Source organism: Paramormyrops kingsleyae, chromosome 9, assembly GCF_048594095.1.
Source record: "Paramormyrops kingsleyae isolate MSU_618 chromosome 9, PKINGS_0.4, whole genome shotgun sequence".
In the NCBI taxonomy this organism is placed as follows: domain Eukaryota; kingdom Metazoa; phylum Chordata; class Actinopteri; order Osteoglossiformes; family Mormyridae; genus Paramormyrops; species Paramormyrops kingsleyae.
In genome coordinates, this window is record NC_132805.1 from 24,041,686 (window position 1) to 24,061,842 (window position 20,157).

At 42.7% G+C, this 20,157-nt stretch overlaps 1 protein-coding gene across 1 annotated transcript in view; it reads right to left on the reverse strand.

Moving 5' to 3' along the window:
- Positions 1-11,522: 11,522 nt before the first annotated feature.
- The window catches only part of bcam (basal cell adhesion molecule (Lutheran blood group)), a 35,521-nt gene continuing 26,886 nt past the window's right edge, over positions 11,523-20,157 (reverse strand). The window contains exons 5-16 of the mRNA XM_023833226.2: positions 19,884-19,980; positions 19,355-19,537; positions 18,527-18,654; positions 18,174-18,321; positions 17,933-18,048; positions 17,285-17,426; positions 15,825-15,949; positions 15,578-15,719; positions 15,463-15,495; positions 14,520-14,661; positions 14,295-14,394; positions 11,523-13,776 (exon numbers count right to left, since the gene is read on the reverse strand). Of these exons, the coding sequence (XP_023688994.2) occupies positions 13,774-13,776; positions 14,295-14,394; positions 14,520-14,661; positions 15,463-15,495; positions 15,578-15,719; positions 15,825-15,949; positions 17,285-17,426; positions 17,933-18,048; positions 18,174-18,321; positions 18,527-18,654; positions 19,355-19,537; positions 19,884-19,980 (1,359 nt within the window). The 3' untranslated portion in view covers positions 11,523-13,773. The remainder of the gene's footprint in view (positions 13,777-14,294; positions 14,395-14,519; positions 14,662-15,462; positions 15,496-15,577; positions 15,720-15,824; positions 15,950-17,284; positions 17,427-17,932; positions 18,049-18,173; positions 18,322-18,526; positions 18,655-19,354; positions 19,538-19,883; positions 19,981-20,157) is intronic.

The following is a 20,157-nucleotide window of genomic DNA, read 5'->3' on the forward strand; positions in this document are numbered from 1 at the left end:
AGACTCCCAGTGATCGGAGCATATTCACCAATAAGCTTTCATCTATTCTCCACTTAGACAAAGCTCACATCCACATTCTTATCTGTAGCTATAACATAACTTCCACATACTTCCAGTAAATCACGGCATGAATGGGCATCTACTGTATAGGTTGTATTTATCCTCATTTCAAAGGGAAAATTAATGCATATGTTGTCAAAACTCCCGTAAAACGATTATCGCTGTGGTTCAGTTAGTATGATAGATTAAACTTTTAATTGCAAATAAAATTAATTTACATTGATATTTTGACATCGATTCTTTTGGCAATTTTATGTGGGAACCTGATTTTTCACACTGTAGATATTACAGTTTTTTGATTGCTTTGGAGCATTTCTCAAATGAAAATTAACCTTTGCAAAACAACAAGTGTATTCTCACACTATAATGTCACTTCGCACACCAGAATGTCATTTTTCATTGCTTCACACAACTTTCCAAAGATTTTAGTACATGTATGCAAATAGTTTGATACGATTATCATAGTTTGGCACAATTTTCAGTTGCTTTAGTTGTGTTGCTCAAAATAGGTTAGGTAGTTTACAACTGTAATAATTTAACACCCAAAACTATATATGTAAGTGATCATCATGTTAGTCACCACCTACAAAACAGTTAACCAAGTTTTCAAAATTATTTAAAAATAAATTCCATAAATTGCAGTGACATGGCATTGTTGTGTTTTTGGTTGCCACAGTACATGATTTTGTTGTCAATATGTTGTTCTTGAATTGCTGTTTTGCTGTTTTTGTGTTATATAGTGCTGTTACTTTTTTGTTTGCTATTGTATTGTGTCTTGAGATCTCAAGAAGTTACATATGCATGCAAGTGCTTTCTCTTGCCATTGAACTTTACATACTGTAATGTAGAGCCTTGAATGCTGAAACTGGTGACTTTGACATGAACAAGTATCTGTTTGTTTTGCTCAGTGACAAAGAGATGGTTACTGGCTGTTGCAGCTAAACCATAGTGTTATGCTATATGCATGAACTGTTTTGAGAAAAGCTCTTATGGTATTGAGAATGTTAAGTATGTTTCATGAAATACACCAAATCTATTAAGAAAAACTGTAACACCTTATCCAGTTCCTTGGAGAACCTTACCCAGCTTCTTTGAGGGCCTTACCCAGCATCTTTGAGGACCTTACCCAGCTTCTTTGAGGACCTTACCCAGCTCCTACGGGGACCTTACCCAGCCCCTACGAGGACCTTACCCAGCTTTTTTGAGGACCTTACCCAGCTCCTACGAGAACCTCACCCAGCTTCTTTGAGGACCTTACCCAGCTCCTATGGGGACCTTACCCAGCTCCTACGAGGACCTTACCCAGCTTTTTTGAGGACCTTACCCAGCTCCTACGAGAACCTCACCCAGCTTCTTTGAGGACCTTACCCAGCTCCTATGGGGACCTTATCCAGCTTCTTTGAGGACCTTACCCAGCTCCTACGAGGACCTTACCCAGCTCCTACAAGGACTTTACCCAGCTCCTACAAGGACTTTACCCAGCTTTTTTGAGGACCTTACCAAGCTCCTTTGGGGGTGTTTCCCAGGTCCTACGAGGACCTTACCCAGCTCCTTCGAGAATGTTACCCAGCTTCTTTGAGGACCTTTATCAGTTCCTTCAAGGACCTTATTCAGCTCCTTTGAGGACCTTACCTAGCTCCTTCAAGTTTCTTTTATTTTGTTTTTTGCACTTGGACCACTTCATATGTAACATAAAACAAAGTATAACACGTCTTCAAATCGCATTGCATTCTTCTGCCTTACCACATCTTGTTGCCTGTTGCTCCTCCCTCTCCTCCCTCTCCTCCCTCTCCTCCCTCTGATCTCTATTTTGACTTTGCCTCAACATCCACCTGAATAGTGGCCCACCCACAGACTGAGCATAGCACTCATTCTTTCCCATCTTCCTTGGCCATCCTCTCTGCCCAGTACACAAACCTCCCACCAGGCAATGAGTTGTATCCAGGGTGCCCAGCATTCCCTGACTCCCCAGCATGTCTGAGGCACACACATATTGCACCACCTGCCACATGACTCAATTCCTGCTCCTTCTCCCTGGGTCTCACTGCCAGTGCAGGACACCTCCTCCCATCTCCTCTGCTCCTCTGTCCACCCTTGAGATTGCAGACCCGTGCTCCTTACTCACTGCCAGTGTACATTCCCCGCATTCTCCCCGCTGGGCTTATCTGCTCACAGAGGAAGACATGGCAGCAGGTAAGAGAGAATTAACAGGATAAAAGGCAAAGGGGGAAAAATAACAACAATTCCAGGAAAAATGCATTAGCACGTTCCGTGAAACCAGGCCAGAAAGAGAGTGACAGATTCGGAAGCAGCTGATTGTCGCTGAGCTGTGCCTGTAGACTGAGAAGATAGGAGACAGACGGAGAGAGAGGGAAGGAGGAAGACAAAAGGCAGAACCACACACTGCACTACAGAGCCTTCAGCCCTCATCTTTGCTGACAGGAGCCAGGCCCGCACCCCTCCGCGCAGCCATTAATGGACGCTAACGATGAGGAAACAGTCGCTTTAAAACCCCACCCGGAACAGCCGCAGGGGTGACAGATCCCAGCTCATTAAGGCTAATCCAAACAAAGAGCTTTAACGATTCAATCTCACCAGTTAGAGGCGAAGATAAACAAAGTAGGGGATTAGGAGAATGACTATAAATCTAGCTAATTAAATAAACGTTTCTTTATGCTGTGGATGAGCACACTTTCCCCCTTGCACTCTGCACTGCTGTATTCACGGTACCCCATCTGTTGGGGGGGGGGGGGGGCACAAAAGTTGGTCTCTCATGAAGAGGCTTTTAACAAGGGCCATCAGATTGGTACCTGAGACTGAGAGCTTGCAGGCTGCAGACATAATTACTGTAAAACGCACAGCATAGCCCAGAACTCTACTCAGTTTTTCACGGGTTACCCTGTCATGTTGGCTTGTCCTTCGAAAGAACATGCTAGACAGCAATTATCCCAACTGACTCGGCCAGGACCAGAGGGATGAATGGGAACAAACCCGGAGTCTGTTGTCTTGTGGAAACAGAAAACCCACATAGCACCTAACAGCGACTTGAGGCGCTCAGGAACAGTTTGGCCAAAATGGGGCAGTCCACCAGTGACTTGATCTATTTTAATGGTTGGCTGACATATCTCCCCTGAACATGTGCAGCATCCTCACAACCCATGTAAGGTTAACACCAACCAGGTCTCAAAATCTTATCGGCTCCGCCTCAGGCTCATAGCTTTCATGGTGTATGTGTGCATGCATACAGTACATACGCCGTAGGCATCAAAATGCCAAAGCACTGAGAAAATTGAGATTATAGAAACGTGCCTTGATCACCTCTAGCTCCTGAAATCAGTATGACCTCAGTGTGAAAGACACGCCCATGGAACACCAAAAACAAAAGAAAGAAAGTGATGTAGTTTTCAGGTTAATTCTACGCACAGAAAGTGTGTCAAAGCTATATAAATATCTACCTACAAATTAAGCCAGCTGGTCAGTGCTGGCAGAAATTTTACTAGGGCTGCATTTCCAAATGTATATTAGCTGCAAGTCTAAAGATCTATTAATATTTCTGCACTCTGGAACATGTACATCTCCCCTTGAGCGGGCAACACTCATTACCTTCGATACAGACAAGCAGAGCTCTGATCTTGTTCCCAAAAGGCATACTAAGCCACATTTTTAAGTTTCACTAAAAAATCGAATATAAAATGATGTATAAATTATGTATATAGGCCAGATCAAGATGAGGAGGATATGCATGAAATATATGCAATTGTGTATTTTGTAATTTTTTTCTTGTGAAAAAAGCAATAACCACTGGAATTAATGACCAAAAACAACATGAATCAAAAGTGTCCCACAATGCACTGTCAAGATGAATTGTTAAATGCTCAAATAAACTTATTTTCTCAGAGACTTGTGGCTAGTGCTTTTTTCACATGGTAAATAATCTTCAGCTTTGTTTCTGTGACTGTAAAGAAACCCAGAACAAGATTCTGAATAACTAATAGATAAAATCTGGATGATTTACGAGCAATTTTGAACTTAATTCTACCAAAGGCCTGAAACCTGTGCAGAAGTTTAAATCCTTAACGCAGAAGCTCCTGCTGGATGCTTGGGGGTCAGAACATCACAGAGAGTGACTTACAAGTATCTGTTAACTTTAAGAAACTGAAGGAATGTTAAGGTAGGGGATCCATTCAGATAGCTCCCCAGTGTGACAGAGTTGCACTTTCTGTAGGCGTCCTACCCAGCTTCTGGGCTGAGCTAAATGATGTCAATAAATCTGAGGTGGTCATCGGATCATGGCAAGCCACAGTGATTTATCACTTGAGGCCTGGCTTTTCGCCCATGGACATGCAAGCTCACATCACAGAGTTGCATCGACCACGTCAGTGAAAGCTCCTTGGTCCGCATTGTCGAAAAGGGGTCCAAGGATACACGTAGAAATTATATCAGTGTCAGTCACCCAGGAGTTTTCCTGCCGTTGTTAGCTAATGATACAGGCATGTGACCTCATTAGTGAAGTGGCTAGCTTACAGTATAGTAATTAGCTAGCAAAACCATTCCTGATCTATTAACCAGAATGCACATGTGTGTTTTCATCATAGATAATAAATGATTTGCCATTCATTTGCCATTCTATCTGCTCTTCAGCTAGCTAGTTTTTCTTTTTAGAATATACTTTATTCATTTAGAAACAGTATACAGTATATGATTTTTTAGATTTTCACATACACCACTTTATTTTCCGTGAGAGACATAGACTTGAGGTCAGAGCACAGCATCACCTAGCATGGAGCAGTTTGCAGCAAGTTATGGTTTAAGGACCTTGCTCAATGGCCCAGTGGTGTTACAGTTACTCTCATGACCTTCTGTACTTAGCCATACATCATCCCAGCCAGTGGAGAAAAACTTTTAAAACTTCAGAAGATGCACAATTTCTTATTCTCCCATCAGAGGACTGGGAAGGCATTTGACTGTTATCTGGAGAATGTAGGAGTGAGGTACTGGGGGCCAAAGACCCATATAAACCATGCAAGTAGCAACACGCCTCTTGAAAAGTTGAACATTCTTTAAAATTCACTCAACAAATAAATACTTGCTTGGGACAATAAAGACAGGGCAAAATGGTAGAGTGTACCTCCATAAATAACCAGTGAACTGCCGACACTGTGACGTATGTAGCTATTGAGCACAGTGCTGAAAATCTGAGAGTTAATGTATTGGAGAATTGTACTTCTAACACTGTCATAACGCTGCATTAAATTACTGTTGCTAGTTTGACTTATCTCTGAATTCCACGGTCCACCAAAAACCATAAACATCCCCAGTGTCTCACCAAAGGACACACTAGCTCAAAGTGTGTGGGTCATTAAGGAGCAAGAGTCAGTAATGATAAAAGGGTTTGGTGCAATGTCCCATTAATATTCAGTTATCAAGGATCAGATATGTTATCAATTTATATTTGCCCTGAGAACAAAGAGCGAAGACAACAAAATATATACATGAACACCACATAAAAAGGAAAAGAAACACATTACAATTCCAAATGCAAGTACTGAGGTGAGCCTGATAAGACTGGATTCCAACAGTATGTGTGTCAGCTGTAAAAGAGGACTAACACTCAACACTTCAATATATGAGGCTTCTGAACAACGCGAGGCAGCTAACAGAACCCTAGACGGTCGGTGCCTGAATCACAGCTGCTTCAGTCACAAGTGGGCTAGATGGCAACCTGACAGGGAGGCTGCTGTAAAACCACAAAAGCAGAGCCTGAAAAATGAACATCCACTCAGTGCCTTTGTGACCCAGTCTCGAAGAACTGTACATTCAGAACATCAAAAAACTGAAATTTATGACATGGCTGCGGTTCAAAAACCATTTGTATCTAAGATACTGTACATAACCTTGTATAAGAGGACCTCAAGCAACAGAAATGGTAGCATGGTCTGATGAGCTGATGGGTCCTTCCTCATTCTGGACAGAAGTACGTGTAGAAAAGACAAAAAAATGCCTTGAAAATATTGATAGGGCAAACCATCTCTTTGGAGTCACTAGGTCCGTTGACTGCTCTGCATGGGCATTTACAGAACATTTGATTCAGTGAACCTAAGTTGTGCAACATTAATATTAGTTTTTGCACATATACTCATCACCCTGATCTATCCACAATCCGTGGACCGTCACCTGTTTCCCCTGACTTGTCCCTCCTGCTGGCAGACAGGAAATGACTATATTACTGTGCTCCATCCACAAGACATTTGTTGTTGGCAGGTAATTAAAATAAAAACATTATGAGATAATGTTAGACATTTTCAACACCATCTGTGGGAGACTCACCCGCGACTGAGGTTTCAGCCTTGATGCAACTTGCCGTAACGCAAAAGGTTCTTCTGGCTTTGGTGGCTTTTAAAAGACGCTTCACTATATCCACATCATGAATGAGGTAGCCAGGAAGGCTTGGAGTTACACTGGTTTGTAAAATGGGCCCTTGGCATCTACAGGAAACCTACCTCACAGTGCGAAGGAGAGACCCAGCCCATAAACATCCAGCAAGAATAAAAGATGAAGCATTATATTTTTGTGATTTTGTGCGACCAGCAGAATAATTATATCACTGTTGGGGCCTTGAATAAGACTATTGATCCTCCACCTCACCCCTACGTCACTAATGTGAATGCCTCTGCTAAGTTAAGTGAAATAACTCAAGACTGAGCTGAATTGTTTTTTCATGTATAAACAGAACTTTCATTTAAACCACATTTTCCCAGGTCAGTCCATTCACAGGCAATCCCTACTGTCTTCTCAGGATGCCCATGGACTTGGAAGGTCTCGGCTTAGGATGAAGAGCAGGGGGCATTAAGCTTGACACCAGCAGAAAAGACCCACATCTGCTCTTTGTCTCTGCTCTGAGTCAGAATATAAACAGTTATCAAGATCTTTCCTATAGCTGTTTTCTGTGGGGACCAGCATTTCTACTATACATACAAGGGATGGACAAAGAAACTGAAACACCTGGTCAACAGTGTGACCAGGACAGCAAGTGGTGTATTGAGAGCCATGGTATCCAGGGTAGTGTTGGCATCACCACGAAGGACGGACCACATCCAACAGGAGTAACTGTGGAGGCAAAAGAAGTTATCTGAAAGGGACATCCAGGTATGAACCTGGATTGTGTCCAAAATGCATCAAACCATAGCTGCCAAATTCACTGCCGAATTAAACGCTCACCTTGATTCTCCTGTTTCCACCAAAACTGTTCGTTGGGAACTCAATATTCATGGTCGGCTGCTATAGCCAAACCTTTGGTCACTCGTGGCAATGCCAAACATCAGTTTTAGTGGTGCCAGCAGCACAAATATTCGGCTGTGGACAATGTGAAACATGTATTGTTCTCTGATGAATCCACCTTCACTGTCTTTTTCACATCCAGGAGAGTTACGATGTGGAGAAGCCCCAAATAAGCTTACAACCCATATTGTTGCGTACCCAGAGTAAAGCATGGTGCAGTATCATGGCGTTCCCGAGGCCCACTACTTGTTCTAGATTGGCATGTCACTGCCAAGGACATCTGAACCATTCTGGAGCACCATGTTCACCCAGTGGCTCAATCATTATACCCTGAAGGTGATGCCATGTATCAGGATGATAATACATCAATACACACAGCAAGGCTGGTGAGAGAGTGGTCTGATGAACATGAAAATGAAGTTGAACATCTCCCATGGTCTACACAGTCACCAGATCTGAATATTATTCAGCTACTTTGGGGTGTTTTTGAGAAGCAAGTCAGGAAATGTTTTCATCCATCAGCATCACCTAGAGACTTGGCTACTGTTCTGCCAAAGGAATGGCTCAAAATCCCTCTGGCCACTGTACAGGACTTGTATCTATCATTCCCAAGATGTACTGATGCTGTATTGACTGGCTAGAGCCTATCCCAGGGAATTTGGGTGCAAGGCAAGGAACTACACAAGATTGGGTGCCAACCACTTGCAGGGCACACACATATGTGCACCTACAGGTAATTTGATAACTCCAATTCAACTCAGCATGTTTTTGGACTGTGGGAGGAAATCATAGTACCTGAAGGAAACCTCACGAAGACATGTTAACATTGTTAACATGATATGCTGCATATGTTAACATTCTTTATAAAACGTTGCAACTTCTTAAGAGACATGTTGAGCTCTGATTAGTTGGCAGATTTCCTCGCATTCAATGTAACCAGTCGTCACTGATGTGGTGCATTGTGGTGTATATACTTAGCCAAAAATCACTTCCATGCAGTATTTGCCGAAATGTGGATAAAGTGCACACTAAGAATGCTACATTTGGCTTACTCCAGGGATGGGACACCCTTTAATAATTATGCTAAGTGTATGAACACAAACACCAAGTGTGGTAGCATGTAAATGCGAACCAAGTGGAACAATTAGGACAGAGCCTTTGTTTCTAAATAGCCCACAGTTCTTGACTGTCTGAATATGTGCTCACTGTAATAGCAGGCTGTGCAGATGCCCTGTGCTTAGCGCTCTGTGCTTCTTAGGATAAGCTCCAGTGTCACTACAAGTCTGAATTAAATAAGCAGTGTTGTACTCATCTTTCAGCTGGCAAAAATGAGACCTAGTCCCACACAAATACATATGCAACGTGAAGTATCAATGAATCCTATTACCTAAAAGATCTAGATAAACGAGGCATAAAATAGGTTAGCTGCTGACAAACATGTATCTCATTTAGTTAATGACCCCCCCCCCACCGCCTTTTCAATCTGAAGCATATTAAAATAGGGAGTCATGAAATTTAATTGGCAGGTGACTCGTAAAAACAGCTGCGCTCCCAGTCGCCGCTACATTAGGTGGTTAACAGAGCGGCCCTCATTAAAGACAACATAATAGGCTTTTCTCTTAGGGGGGAGGGGGGTGACTGGATTTTGAAAGCTGAGATATAGTTATCTATGCCAGTGCTAGTACACAGTCTCATGGAATGGAAAACAGAGCCTATCATGTAGCATAGCTGAATATTTCTTAGGTACAGTATGCTCTGTCTATGGTAGATTGTGGTGAAAATCTGCTCATGTGATATGCGAAGAGCGGCACCTGTATGAGGCCCCCCGGAACTCAACAATAGCCTGCAGCTTCTGATCAAGCTCCCTGGGAATGCGGTGCAGCTGTTACCAGCCGTTTGGGGAGCCCCATCCGTTCCCCTTATCTCTCTGGCCTGAACTCACTCCAGCCCATCCACTCCATTCTCACACTCCTAATTGGCTGACTGGGACAAGCCAGCTGGGGAGTCATCAACACACCAGGACTGATTAAGGTGGACCCAGGCCTTGCCAGTCTCAAAAAACTGGTTTAATTTTTTCCACTAATTGAATGCTTTTTTTATAGACAGAAATAACTCAGTAAATATGCGCTGATAAAATGTGCTAAACCATTTAGCTGATATTACTGCCCCATATGGGGGGGGGGGGACCATGGATAAATGACACACAGGCTAACTGATTCAAACAGAAATGCCAAGATTAAATGACTTACGGTGAAACAAAGGCAAAGCTTTTATTCCAATAATGCAGCTCAACCTTCATATGCTTGAAGGCATGGATGGGTTCAGTGAAAAACACTGCCAGGTCATTCAACGTTCATGTTTATCCCTGTGTCTCACTCTCATACGTCGTCCATGTTTCCCATCCATCTTCTAACGGCTTATCTTGGTCAGGATTTGTTTGATCATTACAACAATTCCTTGCTATTCAAACTCTCAAACTTCTTTGCAACCCTCTTTGCAAAGTTTATTTAAGCTAAATATAAAGAGAATTATAAATAGGACATGAGTAAGACATCTGTCACCCAGCATCCGCAATGTGGAGCGGAAATGAATGAAGCCATAGTTATTTTTAATAGCAGGTAGAGGGGTTTTAAGGAATCACTGGAATGCATCACAGTAAAAATAATATGTTATTAGATGGAAGAATGATTATGGCATTTATTGACAGGCTTTTAGGTTTCAGGTCAACTGCTGAGTCATACTAAGAATGTTCTTGCAGAAGAATGGTCTTGCACAACCAAATTTAGAGCATCCATTTTAAAACAGTGGCTATCAGGAAATATTTTAAATATAAAATAACACAATGCAGATTACGCAAGCCAGATAACTCAACTCAACGAGATTTCTCCAGCACATTTCACATTTTTAAGAATCTTGTTCTATAGCTATATATAATGGGAATTCGCAGATATTTGTGTACTTCTCCTAAGCTTAGTTGTTGATGTTGATATTGCTGTGGGGAAAGTACTATATTTGGGTGCCATGCTGATTCTACACTTCAGCTAGGATTGCGCTGTAGCTGTAGAATATTCAGCAGTCAACCCCACCGTACTATGTCAGCTCGACCTGGCTAACGCCCAGCATGACTGCACTGTCCTTCCGGTTCCCAAAGCACTATGCATTAATTAGCTACCCATAATGGAGGCCAGTGCAGTTAGGAAGCCCTCTTTCATAACAACTCATGTACATGTCTCACTTTCTTCCTCAGGCAACGAGATCCCCTTTCAAAGTCAGAGTGAAGTAGCTGCCATTGTCAGTAATGCTGCGGTCAAAGCAAGCGGGTTATGTATCTTATGTATATTCTGTAGCTTTGAAAAGACAACAGCTACTTAGGAGTCACTTAGGAGTCATGATTCCTGGCATAAGCACACAAACCCACAGCTATATTGAGGGAAATAAAACCATGAGAGACACAGACATGCAAACACAAAGGCATCACACCTGCTGCCCAGGAGTGGCCATCGCACATTCATCTCCTCTCTGGCCTTTCAGTTTCCTCTCGGAGGTCAGAATGCAAATCAAAGCCCACACTGCCTGGCTAATCAAGGATGGCTTTTAATATCGTAATGGGCTTTTGGAGGAAAGCCTGCAGAATTACATAATCACTGATGGGACTTGATAGATATAAAGTGGAGTCTATAGTTAATGGTAAAAGCTACAGGACCATTAGAAAGCTAAAAGCACTGACTTTGAGGTTTTGAGGATTTGTTTACAAGCACCTCGGAAACTTTTGTGCTGTGAAGATGTTTGCTTTCCGATGAAGTGATGATGATGATGGTGATGATGGTCATGATTATGATAATGATGGCCTTCGCATTAATCAACACCCATGTCTGCACTGCACATTTAATCTTACGTTAAACAGTTATACTAAACAGTGACTGAGAATCTCTCATCCTACTTATAAACCAATTCCAAATCACCTTGACCAGAGACATACTTGAATGACAAAAGTGAAGCATTAACTCAGCCTGTGGATCATATTAAACAAGTGTGCAGTTACTGACCTGTGAATATAGTGTGGTGCCTAAATGAGAAGAGTGTGACCACGTCACTGCTGCAGACATAGCTACAGTGGAGGGATTTTATCAACAAAATGGTCTGGAATTACAGCCAAGCGAAATATTTAGTGAATAAAGCAAAAATAAGAACAGGAAGCAAACATATATTTCAAAACAAGTCAATTGATAACTCTTTTTAAAGCATGTCAAAAAACTACAGAGATTTGGGAGGGTTCTATGTCATTTTGGTGGGTTTCTGACGCTGCAGGAAAATGTCTACAGACTATAAAAAGACACAACAATCTACAGAGCTCACAGGTTCATACCACAAAATATACAATATACAAGAGCAAAAGCACACACACCAGGTTTCATTAAACAAGAGCAGAGTCCTAAAGAAAAATAATAATAAAAATAATATTATATATAAAACATATATTTATATATACTGCTGTGAGGGTAGAAACAACTAGGAAACAAATCAGTAGTTCAACAGCAGTAAAATAGTACCATTAAAAAAATGAAGATACATTTCATATCACATTTTTAACCATCAAATAGGCAAACAGGCAAGCATTCGTTGTTTTACATACCAAATCACAGGTTTACCTGCAATCACAGACCTCGTTAACAGTCATTAAGCCATACGTTTTGAAATCCATGATGAGCTGAGATCAGATATACATATAAAAAGTAGTTGTATGTGAAATTTCTCAGCTCCAGCAAAAAAAAACATCTCTATGAAAGTGGGATACTCATTAATTCCAGTGTAATACAAAGTCATTGGCACTGTTCTCTGTGCTACAGCTGTAAAAAATAAGGCAATCTAATTGTCCTCACACACACACACACACACACGCACACACACACATATATATATATATATATATATATATATATATATATATATATATATATATATATATAATTCAAAGCACTGACACTTAAATTCATTGAAAACTATTTACCATAATCCACATAAAGTTATAATCCAAAGGCATCCCCTGCTCCTACATTTCCCATCCTGTCCCTTTCATGACACACGTGATGTGATACATCAGTTGACACTCCATGTTCTGCTCTATAAAAGGAGAGGACAGCTTCATCGTACTGGACGCATTGCAAGATTATCAGGGAAAAATGGTTATTTAATGCCAGCTCACTGAATTTCATTTTCGCCATATTGACTCACAGGCACAGTTTGCCACTAAATGAATACAAACGGCCCATGGAATAATATATTTTGAATTGTGGATGTTTTTCTTTGCAAGATAAAAAGTGCAGAATGGAGTACATTTGCGTGATTATTAAAGGTCTGATAATATAGACTTGGGTTCAAAAATTTCTTCTGACTTCTACTTTCTCATTTTGTTTTAAGAGTACTAGCAAAACACATATTTTGGGCAAATAAGGGTTGACTGTGACTGCAAAGCTTTTTATATTTGTCTGCTTAACGTTTCTCACGGTCATCGCAAGCAGTCAAGCTCTCTCAGGACACTGTGCGGTCAGGGGTGGGGGAAAACCCAATCTGCAAAAGTCTACACAACTGAAAAATCCCAAAATGGGAATGAGAAAAGAGTAAAGTTGGCAGTGATTTTAAAACACACAAATATTAAGCAGGATTTTCCCATTTGGTGTGGTTAAAGCCTCAAGATGAAGAAAATATAAAGCAAATTAAAAAAAAGATTAGCAAAACCTTTTTTCAAAAGCAGAAACAGGGATGGGCAAATGATACCAGTTAACATTGGCGATACCCAGATTTTAAAACCCAGACTTGAACCACAGATGGGTTCTGGTCATCTGCTTTGTAACAGCACTCCACAGTGAAGTACGGCTAAACTGATCTGGCTGGAAAAACAATGTTTATGGCATGACAGAAGGGGAGTGTGGGTTTCAGCCAGTGCATGTATGAGCAGGCAATGCTGAGAGGGTACCACCCCACCCCACCCCCAATCTTATAGCATGAAAAACAAGCAGAATGACCGCACATGCAATTCAAAGAGCATACACACTGCACAGATAAACATGAACATCACAATGCAGATATACATGCTAGCTTACAGCACAGACACAAGCACATAGCCCAGATACCCAGTAACCAATCAGTGTGTTGCATCTGGATGCAGAAACTTGACGTACTGTGTCTGGCCAAACTGTACTACATTAACCTGCCTTGAAGGCCAGGATCTATTTCCCAGTTTACAGAGAAGCTGTGGTGCAGTAGAATAACCTGGAACTCTCTGTCCTCCATGACATCACAAGTTTCCTTTACGCCCCGGAAGTCTCGCTCAGTTTTGTGTCTGGGTTTTAAAAAAATAAAAAAAATTCGATCACCATTTTGACCCCATCCTCACTGGTCTCTCCACCCATCCTTATCTGTCCATCCTTCAGTTCATCACTAGAAACAAAACAAAAAGAAGCAAATTAATATTTGTACACAACAGCTATTCCTGGTTTAGCTTCTGTATTGGCCATTATCGGCTGGAAGCTAATATCTCTACCCCTAACCGCATGGTTAAACAGACATGATTACCAGTATATGGCTATATGATAGAAGCCACTTATTGCAATCATTTTTGGAAATTCAGATGTTGGACTATAAAGGAAGTAACAGCAGTGTTCCGTGACTGAAAAACATCCTTAGTGACAGTTTCTCAGTCTCCCCACAATAAGTGTCCAGCTTCCAGCTGGGCAGTTAATTATGAGGCCTGTTTCAGCTGGTTATTGAATTGGGTTTTATAATTCAATTCCGTTCATTCGATTCATACAATCAAGCCTCAATAACGGCTAATGAATTAGCGGCACAGCTGAAATTAAAACTAGGATAAACTGTGCGCCAGAGGGGACACCCCAGCACCAAGCTGCAGACATATCTCCGAAACTGTCCCACAGCCACCCCCCCCAACCCCCGCACACCTGCTCTGTAGCTGGATGCTTGCTGAGCAGCTCAGTATCCTCCTTGGCTTTCTCGGACTTCATCTCCACCACAATGTCATTTTTTATATCCCCAGAAGCACTGCAACAGAGGAATTCAACACAGCCAATGAACAGGGCAAGGGCACGAGGCCAGGCGAAGACCCAGACAGAGTGACCAATCAGAGCGGCTCCAATGGCCACCCATCCTCGGTGTCTATCACTTACACTTCTTTCTTATCCTCTTTCCCACAGGGCAACTTTCCGTTCTTCTGCAGGCAATACAACAGAGTGACCAGCAGGAGGAGTAGCAGCACGCACACTACAACTGCCACCACGACACCAGCGGCGCCGCCCTGCTGCTTGTCAGCTGTGGCACCAGAGAAGGAGGGGAAGCATGGAGGGAGGTGAGTGGAAAATGGTGGATTGGGTGGGTGGGGGTGGATAGAACCCTGCTTAACTACATCAATACTGAAAAGATAATGAGTCCAGGGAAGGACACAGATAGAGAAAGACAGTGGCAGCTATCTATGAACAAACACACACACATACACACAGCCTGAGAAACGCATAATGGACGAGGTAGTTCACACAGACTGATGCTCACAGGCACAGGCGCGGCTGCCTTCTTACAGACCTGATTTAAGCATGGGATTCCCTTTGAGCAGCATATGAAGAAAAAAGATGAGGCTGAGTCTCACAGCACAACAGGAACAAATAGTCTACGACTAAGCAAGGCCACACCACTGCCTCGAGACACAACAACACACAACGTTGGCAACACAGTAGGCAAAGCAGCAGACCCACGGCACAACATGGCAAGACAGTGGAGTGTCAGAGAAAACCGTGCGAAGAGAAGAGGAGGAAAGGACACCACAGGAGAATAAGAGATGACATTCTCAGAGAAGAAAGAGAGAAGGACATAGAACAGAACCGAAAACTTTATTGCCCCAGGAAGGAAAACTGAGGTGTCCACAAAATATTGGACAACAATGACAAATATAGTTTCTACAGTCCCTAAACAATATATAATTTACAGAGTGCTCAGTAACAGTACACAATGTACAATGTACAATATACAAATACAGTGCTCAATTACAGTATATACAATATACAATGTACACTGCTGAGAGGGACCCAAGGAGGTTAGAAAAGACAGATGAATGTCTACCTCTGCCCGCACCACCGTTGTCTGTGGAAGATTCTGGAACACAAAGAGAAAATCCGATTAAATATGATTGACAGTAGATCACGATTAAAAATTAGGATAATTGAAGCACCCAAACCTTTGCTAATGACAACCATGAACTGCTGGGTATCCTTTCCATGCTCATTCGTGGCCTCACATGTGACCCCGCCATTAAGCACGGTTTCCGTAGCTTCAAGCGTTAACGTGCTAATGACCTTGTTCTCCTGGACCATAACCGCCTGTCGGATGGAGAGGAGCTTTTCAGCACACCAGGATTAAGAGAGCACACTCAGGCTGGTCGTAAGATGCACTCTGGAGAAAGGATGTAAGTTGGAGCCACAAACCTGTTTGCCTGAAGGAGTCCAGGAGAACTGAGGGTCAGGATATCCATAGGCAGAGCAGGAAAGTGTCACAGTGTCACCCATGTTATGTACTTTGGCCTCGGGAGCAGGAGCAATCTCTGGCTTTCCTGAGAGAGAAACAGAGAGCAGGGTTATGGTGGGGTTAGAAAGGAACAGAATGTGGGGTTCAAGTGGGTTATTAGGGAACATAAAGTTGGGTTCAGGTGGGGTTAGTAAGATAGAAAGCGGGTTTCCAGTGGAATTAGTAAGGAACAGAAAGCGGGCTTCAGGTGGAGTTAGCAAGGAACAGAAAGCAGAGTTCAAGTGGGGTTAGGAAGGGTCCATAAGGAATAGAATGTGGGGTTAGGAAGGAACAGAAAGTGGGGTTTGGGTGAGATTAGAAAGAAACTGAATCCGGGGTTCAGGTGGGTTATTAAGGAACAGAAAGCGAGGTTCCAGTGGGGTTAGTAAGGAACAGAAAGTGGGATTCAGGTGTGGTTAACAAGGAACAGAAAGTAGGTTTCAGGCGGCGTTAGTAAGGAACAGAAAGGATGGTTCAGGTGAGGTTAGTTAGACAAAAAGCGGGGTTCCAGTGGGGTTAGTAAGGAACAGAAATTTGGGAATCAGGTGGGGTTAGTAAGACAGATAGCGGGGTTCCCGTGGAGTTAGCAAGGAACAGGAAGTGGGGTTTGGGTGGGGCTAGCAAGGATCAGAAATCGGGGTTTAGGTGGAATTAGTAAGGAACAGAAAGTGAGGTTCAGGTGGGGTTAGTAAGACAGAAAGCAAGTGTGTCTCAGGGTTTCAAAGCTTGTGTTTCCTGTCAGACAGCACAAAACACTAAAGGAAATCCCAGCTGCGGTCCTGACTTAAAAGCCCAAATCTTGTGCTTTTTTTCTGTGTGCTGTGACTCCTAAGTTCAAAGCTTCAGATGACAGAATCAGGCACTGACATCTTCCCTCCAGATGAGGGGCTATAAGCAATAGTGACTAAATGACTAAATGAAAACTACTCATTCTACAAAACAAGGTTCATTGCCCAGCACATCACTATGTTATTTAATTTCACCCACAATCGATGAGAATTACTTTTGTGAAATGTGGGAACAATGATCCAGGATAGTCCCCATCCAAGTTTGGTCAAGAGATGGATTAGGGAGAGAGCGGAATAGTGTTTTGCTAGGAATGGGTCATAATGTATAAATTCAAAACCAAAAAAAAAAAATTAATTCCCAACTCTTTGAGGCCCAACATAGATCTAGTTTCACTCCACAGAAACACAAAAGCAAGTCTTCATTTAAGATTTAAAATGTGATTTTATTAAAATGAGTCCATTCCACCAATATGCTCAAACCAGCCTATTTAATTAAGGCTTCAGGTGGATCAGAAGCCCTCAGGAATCATGGTCTGCGAGAGCCAGGATGTAATATGTAAGCATGCAGCACTGGGGACAGGAGGCTGGCTTACCCGAAACCCGGAGCGTGACATTGCCTCTAGCGTAGAGCCCGGGGACAGTGAACACGCTGCTCTCACAGATGTAGAGTCCCGCGTCTGCGTACGATGCCGAGTTTATCATCAGCATGCCGCTGTTGGATAGTGTTGCTGTCCCCTATTTTGAGTCACATTAAGAAGCAGAGCCAGGGAGAGAGTCAGGTCTCCTAGCAAGGAAGTGAGGTGGATCTGCACAGGTAAGTGCTTTTCCTGGTCAGGGTCAACCTGCAGTCTGTCCCAGGCAGCACAGTACACTAATCTGGGGAACACCCTAGATAGAATGCAAGCTGATTCACAGCTAACTGCTATTCAGAAAAAGAACTTAACTGCAAATATCTAGTTGTTTGTTTTAATTAGTTTTTAATCTGCCTTACAAAGAGTCAAAGAGAACGGCCTCCAACACAAATACAGTGTGTGTACAAGTGTATGCGTCCCCAAGTAATTATGGGCACTGTCACAAAATATTGCAAGTTGATTAAACTGCATGCTCAGTGTGTAACACAAAGAAAAAACACATGAGTGCAGTCATTGGGCACGCCAGGAAGCAGTGAGCCAGCTCAACAACATGGCCGAATATCTGGCTTCCAAGAAATTCTGTGATGATGGAACCCGGAGGAGTCTCACCTTCTTCCACTCCAACGTGTGAACATCAGAGCCCTTGGTCTTACACTCTAGCTGGATGCTCTCCCCAAGAGGCACGACATGGGATCCAGCAGGAGTGATCTTCACTGGATCCAGATCTACAGAATGGGGGAAGAATGAGGCATGGTGGTGCTTATTTTAAGTTTATTTTAGTCCTTAAGTACAGAAATGATTGCCATAAATATGATGCTGATGGTAATGCTAGCCAAGGGTTAACACTTACAGTGAACGATAAGTTTGAGCTCTTTGGTGAGCTCAATATCCTTCGCATCAAAGTCCAGAGCTTCACATCTATAAGTCCCGTTGTCTGCCCGTGTTACAGAATGCAGGGTCAGCATTCCATCAGTAGCATGCTTGGGAGTTTCTTTTCCCTAAGAAATCATGGACAGAGAGCAGAACGTCACGTTAGAAATGTATGGTTTTCCTGCACCCATTGTTTCACATTTCACATTTGTTCCCCTATGCCCCACTGTCAGCTACAAGCTGTATTCTTACTGTTACCCTCTAACTATAGCAGGAAATCAGATGGATCTTCCAGGAAGTCAGAGGAAGACAGAGCTGCCTCTCCACCCTCACCTTATTAATAAAGGTGAAATCGTATGTCGGTTCAGGGTTGCCATCAGCCACACACTTCATCGTCACGTTGTCACCCTCCTTCACTGGCACAGAATTCATGAGGCTGAAGGTTACTTCCTCTGTGGGATCTGATCAATGAGAAATAAAAATGACATGAAGACGGACAGAGAGGCCCAGTGGCAATTTTAATCACTGTTGTTTTCCTCAGGGCAAAATATCAGATATCATATTTTACCCAGTAATGTTGTTTGAGAGACTTTGAACAAAGATAGACGATCACTGGAGGTTGGACAAATGCACTCGATTTGTTACTGTGATTTCATTTCATGACTGGTGTCGAGATAAAGTGAGATTTCTCTGCAAGACAATTATTTTGACAGAAAGCAAACCAAACAAATAGTAGCTCCAGCATCAAGATTAATCTTTATGTCAGGGTTTCCCTAAATCTGGTCCTGAAAAGCCAGTTTGCAACACAGTTAGCAGATTTCCCTGCTCAGACACAGCTACTAAACCTGCTGATTAGTCAAGTTAGATGTGTCTAAGCAGGGAAATCTGTATACTGTTTTGGATTCTGGCCCTCCAGCACCGTAATTGGGGAACCCTGTTTTATGTTGGGGTGTTTTTATGTAGGAGAAGTGGGAAAAGATTTACTATGTGCTAGAAGGTGCCACAGAATACAAGCAGTGGGAGGCCAATAAAAGCAGAATCATAGACATTTTGTATCAGTAGGATGGGGCTCATTCAGTTCGACCCGACTGTACTGTAAGCTTAAGCTGTTAGCTATGTTACTGGGGGCTTCAGAGAGTCGATGAGAGCCACGTGACTCACAGAGGAGGTTGAGGGTGAAGGACTCAGAATTCTGCTGGTCGATCGTGTCATTGGGCATGCTGTACTCCACAGTGCAACGGAACTTGGCATTCTTGTCCTTCTTTTTAGGGCGCAGGTAGAGGGTGCTGGACACAGTGAAGAGGCCTGAGGCCTCCTTCACCACGCTGGAGACCATGTATGTAGCTGAGAGGAGGGCAAAGGGAAGGAGGGACAAGGAGAGACTGTGGTGATCACCAGTAGGGCTCAACACCATGGCAAATTCCAGCTGACATTTTTTTTAAATGCCACACACATGATATGTAAAACATAGCCAGCATAGTTTTTTTTCCTCAGTTAAAACATTTTGCTATGGACACGTTTATCTGTGTATGAACATGTTGACAGTCTCTGATCATCAGCATTACTGTCATCAATCATCATCGTCACCATCACTGTTATCATCATCACCATTACCGTCACCATCTATATTGTCATCATCACCATGGTGTTACACATCTGAGAATATTATTAATAACAAAGCTGTGCTCACGCTCATTGTGGTCTTTGACTTCTGGGAGAGGATTGGAGTTCTTGTACCAGATGAGGCGGGGAGCTGGGAAGCCATTCCGGCTGGTACACTGGCCAACCTGATACACAAAGGGAGCCAAAGTGAGGCGGGGCAAATAGAACAGCATTATGGGAAGTGTATTCCTGCAGGGTCCTTAAAGCTATTATCCAATCGACAAAAACAACAGGCAGGTTATACTATTTGCAAAAAAATTAAAATACATGAAAAATACAACTTTAATACAGTCAGAGTTGTT